Source organism: Solea senegalensis, unplaced genomic scaffold (assembly GCF_019176455.1).
Source record: "Solea senegalensis isolate Sse05_10M unplaced genomic scaffold, IFAPA_SoseM_1 scf7180000014490, whole genome shotgun sequence".
Classification (NCBI taxonomy): Eukaryota; Metazoa; Chordata; class Actinopteri; order Pleuronectiformes; family Soleidae; genus Solea; species Solea senegalensis.
In genome coordinates, this window is record NW_025321061.1 from 25,610 (window position 1) to 36,201 (window position 10,592).

The following is a 10,592-nucleotide window of genomic DNA, read 5'->3' on the forward strand; positions in this document are numbered from 1 at the left end:
AACAACACTACTGCCACCTAGTGGACGTTATTAACGCGTCAAACAGAGGCACAAACACACAACATTCAACTTTTACTCAACCAAGTAGCTTCTGTCTCTAAGACTTTTTATACGAGGACCCACCATTTCAAACATTTTAATTTAGATTATAATTTACAACGTCCATTTCGACAGGAGCACATTTGTGCACTGGATTTTTGAACAAAAACTATCCCATGGCACCTCTGTGGATAATCTGAAAATCTCTGCTATAACAGCTCTAAATGATGAAAAGTATTATTATTATTAGACTATTAATGCTTTGAGCTGTCCAAAAAATATGAATATTTACATTTGGAGACCCCAAACCTTCAATTTAAGAACCACTGTGTCCAAATTCAAGAGCAGATTTTATTTATTTAACATTTTTTATTCAACCCATCTCACAATTTAATAAAAAAGAGTTGCATTTCGACTGCTATATACAGTTATGACAAACAATAACAATTCCGAACAGGTCCCTCAAGTCAAAGTCAAACAGAAGCCAGCGTACAACTGGAAAAGAGAGAGCAGCATATTTACAACAGCCTGTTTGACAAAGAAAAACAGATTAATAGAGCCCCAGAATAACATTTTACATCGGAGACGATAAACTCCAAAAACAAGTCTAATAGCATCTCCAGTGCTTCTTTTATGTATACATTACATAAGAGCGTCCATATTCAACAGCTGGGACATCAGTTTAATTGCTTAGTTTGAGGCTTAATGACAAAAGTAATGGAAGCAGAGTTTTTAATCTTCCAGGATGTAGTTGGGGTTGACGACCAGAACACCCTCTTCTCCCGAGCTCTCCGACTCTGAGCCCTTCAGTCCCGCCTGCGACAGCTCGATCAGGATGTGATCCTGAGGGGAAAAAAAAACAAACATGAACGTCAGTTTATGGCAACACGCGGCTTTAAAGGTCAACTTTACGACCGTCTTCTGAAGAGGGTGGACTCACGTAGTGCACCAGCCTGTGGACGACCTTCTCGATCAGCCCCTTCTTGTTGACCAGCTCCTCCTCAGAGTCGATCTCTGACTCGATCTCTTTCAGATACCAGTTCACCACCGCACTTTTCTTCAGCTCCTCCTCCTCCTCAGCTGCAGAGAATGGTAACATTGTTATTTATTATTTATATATATATATATATACATATATATATACATATATATACATATATATATATATATATATATATATATATATACACACACACACATATTATTATAATAATAATAATAATAATAATAATAATAATAATAATAATAATAATAGCAGATATACTGCTCGATATAAAAATGCAGACAGTAAGGAGGGCGAAACACTTCTTACCCTCCTCTGCTCTGCGGAGATGTAGGACGAGCAGGTTGGAGATGCGTCTGTACTCGGTGAAAGACAGACGGAGAGACGGTTTGGCCTGGCTGTCCGGTTCAGCGTGGCCGTTCACGCCGTTGGCGTGGCCATTGATTCCATTGGCGTGCCCGTTCATACCGTCCACGTGACCATTTACTCCATTCGGGATGTTGTTTCCTGCAAAGATGAGTATGCACATTAGCCCGAGGTCTCCAAATCTATAGGAATCAGGCATTGTACATTAGTTAAAGTGGAACTGAGCAGTTTTAACCCTTATTTAACAGCTTAATTAAAAAAAAATAAAAAGGTTCAGATCCACAGCAATTGATTACAGATAAAAACAACTGGTCAGGCAGAGAGATGTTCACATGTGCGTCCGTGTAACTGCACCTTCTTCATGCTGCTCCTCTTCCTCCAGCTCTTCCTCCTGCTCCAGGTTGATGTCAGGAGTCTCCACTCTAATGATGGACTTGTTCAGGAGACGGAAGGCTTCCTTCACATGTTTGGGTTGCACCTGAGGAAGCAAAGAAAAGTGAAGGTTATAAGTTTGTTTGCATCTGTCCTTCATGGAGTCGTATGTTTCTCCGCCTGCTGCCCAGGAGGTGAATTTCACACGCACCTCGTCGCAGCAGTGCATGCGTGCCATGGACTCAGAGAGGCGGATCATGCTCTCCAGCTGTCGCACCGTTATCCTCCACGCAGACTTGGACACGCCGCCGGAGCCGTCGCGCTGTCGAAGCCGTTTGTACTGCTCGACGATGAACTCCTCCGATTCGCTTGAGATCTGCGGACGTGAAAACACGTAAATGACTGAAATGACGCACAGCTGATCTTCATCTCTACAAGGGAAAAGTGAGGCGAGTGAGACATTCTGCTGCAGGACGTACCTTCACTAAATCTTACACACTGTACTTTTAACACACACACACACACACACACACCTTAGGTTTGAACTGCCTGGCAAAGAGAAGATATCTGCGGATCTCGTCCAGAGAATACAGCCTGTCTACTGACTCCTCCACGCGAGAGTGCAAGTCCACAATGCGTCGGGCAATAGCATAGTCCGTCACCTGGGATACACACACACAAAGACAAGAGACATGGAGACGAGTTTAGACAGGGTTGACATTACAAAACAGGACAAAAGAGAATTTGCATAAATATGACTGAACAGAAGGAAAAAAACAAATTTGAAAATAATGAAAGCACATAAATGATTAAGTCTTTCTTCAGGCCGACTGCACAACATGCACTTGCTTTGTCGTCATATGCTTGTAAATTTTTGCTTGTGTAAGTGTGTAACTGTGTTGTGTATTCGCTTGAAAAAGAGGTTGTTAATCTCAATGGCGTTTTCCTAGTTAAAATAAAGGTTAAATCAAATTTTTTTTTAAATATATGAACAACTGCTATGGCCCGCACCTCGTTACAGTCGTCCACCAGGATGAAGAAGAGGTCGAAGCGGCTCATGATGGGAGCCGTCAGGTTGACGTTCTGTTTCAGACTCTTGCTGCGCTCGTAGCGTCCGCCGACAGGGTTGGCGGCGGCCAGGATGGACGTGCGAGCGTTCAGTGTGGCCTGAGGGAGACGAGGAGGAGGTTAGGTCAGTGTACATCTGATTTAGACACGGCCTGACCCAAAAAATGATGCTCTTTGAAACATTGTCGGCTCGAAATCTTTGCCCGTCACTAGACTTCGGTCGTCAGCTGAACTCATTCACTAAAAGTCTCACATCAACACAGAGAACACAGAGCAAACCAAGCAGTGGTTTTGGATAAAACAGTGAATGATTTCAGGAACACGCTCCGTTGATCTTTACCTTGACTCCAGCCTTGGTGATGCTGATGGTCTGCTGCTCCATGGCTTCATGGATGGCAACCTGGTCCTTGAGGTCCATCTTGTCGAACTCATCGATGCAACACACACCCTAACAAAAAAAGAAAAAAGAACATGGCATTTAATACCAGTGACTTTAACCTCCATTATGCCACGATAGATTTTAATGCTGTAGAATTGTCAAAAAATGTTCAATGAGTGAGTGCTTCTGTCACTTCACTTCAGATCACTTTCACTTTCCATATCTGGCAGTTATTCAACCATTTAGGAATTACGGTACTGACTGAGGGCGACCGTAATGACCAGTATATGGGTGCAAAGCTCCATTTCCGGTATCCATTCACCTTTTACCGCTCTATCCTCCAAATGAGGGTCGCGGACAGGTCGCCAGTCCATAAACACATATACTATATTTATAGAACTACAGTTTGTCGCATTTATGAAATTTACAAAAAGAAAACTGTTGACATTTCATTGCCGTTTATACCCAACCTCTTATAAATGACTTTGAAACGAAAATACAATAAAAAAAATATATAACAATTTTGTGTACTATGCCTGAGAAAACCTGACTGGCATAAGTACATGGACGTAAATGACTTCTTCATGTGCACATTACTTTAACTTAATGGCTTTCGGGAGGTTTTTCAATATCACATTTGACGCAGACACTGGATGTGACGCACAAAACAGCAAAACACTTTTATTTACGTCTTCATCTCCACAAACAAAAGTCTGAAAAATGTGAAAATAAAATAACACTCACATTGTCAGCCAGCATCAGAGCTCCAGCCTCAATGACGAACTCGTGCGACTCCTCGTCTCGAACGACGGCAGCCGTCAGACCGGCTGCACTGCTGGCTTTGCCGCTGGTGTACACGGCTCTGGGGCTGAACTCCTCCACATGCCTGAAAACAAGTGTTTATATTTTAGTTGTCTTTTTTAACATTACTACACCTAACAAAGCTGCCCACTAATTACACGACAAGAGAGTCACATACTTGAGGAACTGGCTCTTGGCTGTACTTGGGTCTCCGACGATGCAGACGTTGATGTCTCCTCTCAGCGAGGTTCCCTCCATGGTCGTCTTGGGGACGCCACCAAACAGCATGAGCAGGATGCCGCGTTTGACTTCGTCATTGCCTGCCACAATCATCGTCACCATTTTCAATGAGACTCTACGGTTTCAAAACGTGTTACTGGGGGTAGATTTGCGCATGTTTGCTCGCAGCACTGACCGTGGATGGTGGGGAAAAGGCTGGTGCACAGGTTGTGGTAGAGGTTTTTGTCCTGGCTCATCTCAAACACCTTCTCCCACTCTCTCTCCGTCATCTGGCTCTTGATGCTCTCCGCAGTCTGTTCCTCCTCGCGCAGCTCCTTCCCGCCAAACTACAGCCGAGAAATCATCATTACATTAAATACATTTTGAAGATAACTTTGGAAAAGTTTGGAAGATCTGCACACTGTAGCACTTCTATTTAGAGGGTTTTTATTACTAGAGACGTTTTGAGCAAAACGGGCTCACGTTTGTCGGAATATTGATGAATACACTCGACATTTTAAAGTACCCACAATCCAAATGATACATTACAGGGCTGAACAATTTGGAATATTGATTTTAATGTGGTGCTTTAATTCTGTGTTTCGCTTAATTTATTTCTATGCCTTTGTAAAGCACTGTGCATGTATGCGTGCGTGTGTGTGTGTGTGTGTGTGTGTGTGTAGCGCTGAAACGATTCATTTGAATTATTAATCGATCGCTAAATTAAGTAGTAATTTTTTTGCACTGTATAATAAAGAAATCATTAAAAGTTAATCATTTTGGTTTGTGGACAAAACAAGACATTTACGAACATCATCATTTCCAGGTTCGACGAACAACGACCAAACAAGAAAATAATCGACAGATTAATCAATTATGAAAATAATGTTGCGATACATCATGACTTGGTATGTAAGACCATAATTCTGTAATATAAAGAGCATGTTGTAAGCCTGTGAATCTTCTCTCTTCACATTTATGAAGGTTTCATTGATCCACCTTCAATGTTTACAAAACGGAGGTTACTTTCTTTCTAACATAAACAGATGGACGAAGGATGTACGACTGAATCCACAAGTTTTATACGTTGTCCGTGTGTGTGTGTGTGTGTCTCTTACTCGTGGGTTAGTCGGGGCCACGTTACAGGCCAGGAAGGCGAGTCTGTACGACAGCTCTCTGACTCCCAGAGCTTTCAGTCCTCTCAAACCCTCAGACTCAAAGCCCTGTGGTCCACCTGCGACACGGGTGCTGGTCTCTGCTCGCACACCTGGAGGCAAACACAGATAAAAGGGGTCAGAAACTAACTCTTTGTCTTTACTTTACTGTCGTTTTAATACTCGCGTGCCTACGTTCTTGTTGACATGGCACCTGTTGTTTTCAGGTTTATTTTAATAAAAGCATGAACGACATGCAAGACCTTTTTAAAGGAATGACGTCATCACTCCAGCATATTAATGTGTTTAAGTTTTTTTATTGGCTTTTCTTCATATATTACGTATGTGTAGATGCTTTTTTTTTTCCCCTCCAGAGTTTCACACATGTATGTGGTCAGAGTCGTACCGGGAGTGGTGAGCTGCGAGACGTCCGGCACGACGATGAGGGTCCCGGTGAAGTCACAGCGGTCTCCGGCCTGCGCCATTTCCACAGCCTCGGCCCGCAGGACGATCTCCAGGGAGCGTGGGATCGAACCACGAGGCAGCTCCGCCTGCGTCTCCTGGATACGCACCTGAGTAAAGAGCCGCAAACGTCACAGTTCCCCATCTACTGCTATTTGTGAATGGATTTATAGTCGCCATATTTTTCTTGTAATCGTTTTCTGATTGGATTTAGTTTGTGAAACTTCTTCCATTCTCCTTTCAGACACAGAACGATGGAGTTCTTAGATATTTCATATTGACATTCTAGCGTTTATCTATACACTTACTAATGCCCCGTGTTCCAACAAATGCATCAATCGTCACTGTAATCACGGCCCTGTGTCACAAATACCTTCTGGAAGTCGACGAACTTGGATTTGTGCGTGTCCAGGTGGAAGCGGGAGCGGTTGTTGCACACGGGGTTTCTGCAGATGGTTGGCGGGCAGTATTTGAACTGCTGAGGGACGTCTTTGATCACTGCCTGACAGTCCATGCACAGGAAGGTGCCGCTCACCTGAAACCACAAGCAAAGTCACCACAACATCGATTTCTGTCACAGCTCTTTTGGACATTTGCTGCTGCTGCCTCGCGACGTCTCGGTTTATCTACGTGCAGAGAATCTTACCAGTTCGGGATGCACTGGGTGTGTCCTCACCACCTGACCACTGATCCTCACCAGGGAGCCGATACGCATGGACGACAACTCGCGGATTCTAGATTTCACATAAGAAAACGGTCATCAGTTATTTCACCACCATACTGTCCTGTAACTTCTACCGGAGCTACTACTGAGTGACCTATTTAAGACCCGTTTTATGGCTTTATTGCCATAAAATCTGCACATTTTAAGGATTGCAGCTGCAGATTAAGAGTCTCTGTGTGTTCATCTTACTTGTGTCTGGTGGGAAGATCCTCAATGGCAACGTAGAACTCTTTGTTCAGAGGAACGTTCCCATGATCCCGAGCAAAGTTGCGTACTGCCCGACAGAGGAAGGGATACACTCTGAAAACAGACACATCCATGTTAATCCACAGGTGAGCTTCTCATCACCTGACATAAGGTTTTATTACATTTTCATGGGGCTGTGGTAAAATGAGCAACCTATGTAGGAGGTGGAGCTCTCCGAGTTCACGTAAGGTTACGTGGGAGTATTTGACCCAGATTTTAAATTAAAAACACCCTTAATTGTGATTGGATACAAAAAAAAAACCTTCCAATGCAATCAACATCATGTGCAGTTACAATATACATACACACAATGGTCTGATGTGAAAACTTTGTGGAAGCTTGTGATGATTTCCACTCTTCAGTTTACAGTGACACATGAAAGCCATTATTTTTTTCCTGTGTTTTATCTTATATGTCTTGTATTAAGAGATGTACTTAAGTGCTACTTTGGTTACTACTTGGGATCAATAAAGTACATCTATGCAACTCGTCATTCAGGGTGAATTGTAATTACTTTCCCGCTCCAAAATAGTCTATTTCTAGAAAAACTCTCTCATAGTAGAAGTAGCAATGCTACAGGAATAAACATGCAGTGTTTCTAGTCTAGTAAGAAAAGTGGAAGAAGGAAAATGGATGAACATGTGCCGTTAACCAGCAGCCAAAGAAGTGGCAAATCCATCAACACAGCAAACACTCAATACAGTACTGTGTGCCACATGTGCCATAAAATATGCAACATTTATGTAAAAAGAAAATGGGGGCACAATCTCAATCACATAGGACCGGCCCTGGGCCTATTTATTATCGGGACCAAATGACACACACTAAGACTTGTGGACTGACCTGTAGTACTCCTCCTGGATGGTGGTGGCCAGCTCCTGGTTGAAGCCCTCCAGGTCAGTGAAGGTAACCAGCAGTGTGTTCCTCTCAGGCCTGATCAGCTCCTCGGCCTCACGGACATACTTCACCTCACCATCCCCGCTCTGGAACCTGCACACAGAGAGGGAACATAAACATTGAGCTGTGGATCCTCACAGTTAGTGGAAAAGAAAACAGATTTCACGTCATCGCCTCGTGAGCAGCTCGTCTCTGTGTGTTGCGAGACAATGAGACATGCAGCAGAGTCTGACACACTTACTCTTCTAAGAACGCCTGGAATAACTTTTGACATTTTTCAGCCAACTCGTCTTTCACCATCTCTCCGGCATTTTCCGCGGTTGCTGTGGCAACGTCCATGTTGAAAACCCGTCAAAGTGCGATATAAGATCCGAAAAAAGCGTGGAGATAAAGACCGAGCCGCACGGAAAACACACAGGGCACTCTCGAGACTTCGCAGCAGAGCAGACGGACTCTTTCGCGCGAAAAGGGCGACCACGTGACGTTTGGCGCGCCGCTGTCGTCCAACCGGCGCTGATATGTAAATATTGTGTGACTCGCAGCCAATCACAGTCAGGCACTGTGAAATGACGCCGAGAACCCCACCCACACACACATTTCCCGCGAAACGCTTCCTGTTCCAAAAAAACAAACTTCATTAAAGATTAAAAAATAAATAAAAAAAGACACTTAAAAGATAAAAAAAAAAAACTTCTATAAAGATTTTTAAAAAACTTCACTAAAGATTAAATAAACACTTCCGCTTCCTATATAATTTAATTAAATTTTGTCAGAGTGTTGTGTTGTGAGTAGATCACACTGTGGGACATGTGATGTAGTGATTTTGAATGACCACTGGGGGGCGAGAGTATTCAGGGAAAGAAACAGCTGTACTTTTAGTGGTTTTATTTAATTCATTTAATTAAGAAGACAACAATTCCCATGATTCCACATTGATTTTTCATACATGGTCTTCTGAAGGAACTCCATAACAGCAGAAAATATGTCTTCATGTGCTTTTAACTTATTTTAAGTTTTTTGAAAGAAATCAGTTAGTCCGATACAGTCCTTTTAGACCACATATGAACACATTTGTGCTGAGTCATGTCAAAGACAAAATTCTCCAACTGTGGAAAAAATGTTGTTCTCCCCCGAAAGAGAAGAAATAAACAGCCCAAACATGACTCAGCTAAAATGCTTTTGCTGATTTCTATTTACATCTTTACAGTCTGTGCATAGTGACACATGCGACATATAGGGTTTTTGGATTCTATCGGATTTTACATTTGTTCCATATCTGATCCAGTGATTTTGACCAGTATCGGCCCGATACTGACCGATACAGATTCCCATCCCTAGTGCAGACCAAACAGAGGTTGCTGCCTTGCTTGAGGGCAACAGCACAAGGAACCAGGGTAACACTTTAGATTAATACGTGCTTAATAATTACTAATAAAGGTCTGGTATGCTACTTATATACATGCTAGTGTGTTCCCTAATCTTAAGTGTTACCGGAACCAGAATATGAACGGGACAGAAAAAGAAGTTCCAGAACCATCCGTAGGGTTGAACTCTCACAATCCCTTATCCCATTAAGAACCTATTTGTGTTCCCACATCATTGTCACGTCTCCACCTGCTGATGTAAACACAAACACACTCAGCAGCAGGCTATTGGTTTCACCTGTCACGCTGTATGAATCCACCAGGAACACAGCAGGAAGTCATCGCGGGCCATTTGGATGCGGACCAGTCTTTTTCTCCCTTTTTATTTCTCCTTTTGTCTTGACCTCTGGTTTTCCCACGATTGTTCACTGGCAGGAAGCAGAGCCTGTCTGAGTGTGACGGGGAGCCTGACCACCTGTAGGTAAACACACACACACACGGAAACACACGCGCACACACTTATTATGTATGTATTTATATTTGTACCACAAGAGCATCAATATTATAATAATTTAGAGGGATTTTTATGTCTTAATATTATCAAACATCTGAGTTTATTTAAATATATTAATGTAAAGTAAATGTAAAAGGTGTTAAAAATATAAATAATAGTAACACAGTATTTGTACTTAAGTGTGACATTACAACACTGAGTTTATTATGTTGCCTTCACTGCTGCTACTTGAAGTCATTATAATAAATATAATGTAGTTCCACCTCGGACTGTGAGATGCAGACGTTCTCTGTCAGATTTGTGAGAAACAACACAAGTGGAATGAAACAGCTGTAAGAGCAACAGGACACGAAAGAGAAGAGACGAGAAACGCCGTTTCCTGGTTTATTTGTGTTCAGACGTGTGACATGTGTTCATGTGCTCATTGTTTCTGTGGTTCACTTCTATACTCTGGGACTAAAATCAAACGATTTTAAAATAAATAACTAATTGCAAGAGATTTCCCTCTTGTGCGCCTCTAACACCAATCACAAGGATCTCAGGTTATGAAGCAATTTATGAATGCTGGTGTTTTTGAGTGGACAGCAAAGTAAGAATTTCATTGTACAGGGAAACGTGTTTCTTTACTGTGCATATGACAATAAACACTTTGAAATTGAAATGAATATCTTTTATTTAGACCTGTGGTTCTCAAACTTTTTATACCAAGTACCACCTTAGGAAATATTGAGCTCTCAAAGTAACACCAATATCACCAACAGAGGCAGATTTATTTATTAAATAATAATACCCCGGTATTTACAGTACAGTATAATGCCATTTCTGAGGAAGCTTGTATACGGCTGGTGGTGCACGTGCCACAGTTTGAGAACCATGGATTTACAGAAATTGTCTACTGGCGCTTTATCCTCCACACAAGAGGGGAGCGGGGAGCTACAGCCAATCCCAGCTGCTAAAAGGCGGGGAACCCTCTGGACAGGTGCT

The 10,592-nt window shown here is 42.5% G+C and overlaps 1 protein-coding gene across 1 annotated transcript; it reads right to left on the minus strand.

Moving 5' to 3' along the window:
* Positions 1 to 511: 511 nt before the first annotated feature.
* On the minus strand, positions 512 to 8,195 carry mcm6 (minichromosome maintenance complex component 6). The gene is made up of 18 exons (XM_044016419.1): positions 7,972 to 8,195; positions 7,677 to 7,823; positions 6,777 to 6,887; positions 6,510 to 6,597; positions 6,237 to 6,398; positions 5,808 to 5,973; positions 5,366 to 5,514; positions 4,444 to 4,594; positions 4,207 to 4,348; positions 3,972 to 4,113; positions 3,189 to 3,296; positions 2,792 to 2,947; positions 2,314 to 2,442; positions 1,992 to 2,156; positions 1,763 to 1,886; positions 1,352 to 1,549; positions 980 to 1,119; positions 512 to 882 (listed from the first exon to the last, which is right to left on the minus strand). The coding sequence occupies exons 1-18, from the start codon at positions 8,067 to 8,069 to the stop codon at positions 772 to 774; spliced, it is 2,487 nt and encodes an 828-aa protein (XP_043872354.1). The 5' UTR covers positions 8,070 to 8,195; the 3' UTR covers positions 512 to 771.
* Positions 8,196 to 10,592: the final 2,397 nt, after the last annotated feature.

Coding starts and splice junctions, on each gene's coding strand:
- mcm6 (XM_044016419.1), bottom strand. CDS start 8,069: ATGGACGTTGCCACAGCAACCGCGGAAAATGCCGGAGAGATGGTGAAA. Junction 4,595..5,365: donor TGGCCCCGACTAACCCACGA/GTAAGAGACACA, acceptor TCTCGGCTGTAG/TTTGGCGGGAAGGAGCTGCG. Junction 2,443..2,791: donor TGGTGGACGACTGTAACGAG/GTGCGGGCCATA, acceptor TGTGTATCCCAG/GTGACGGACTATGCTATTGC.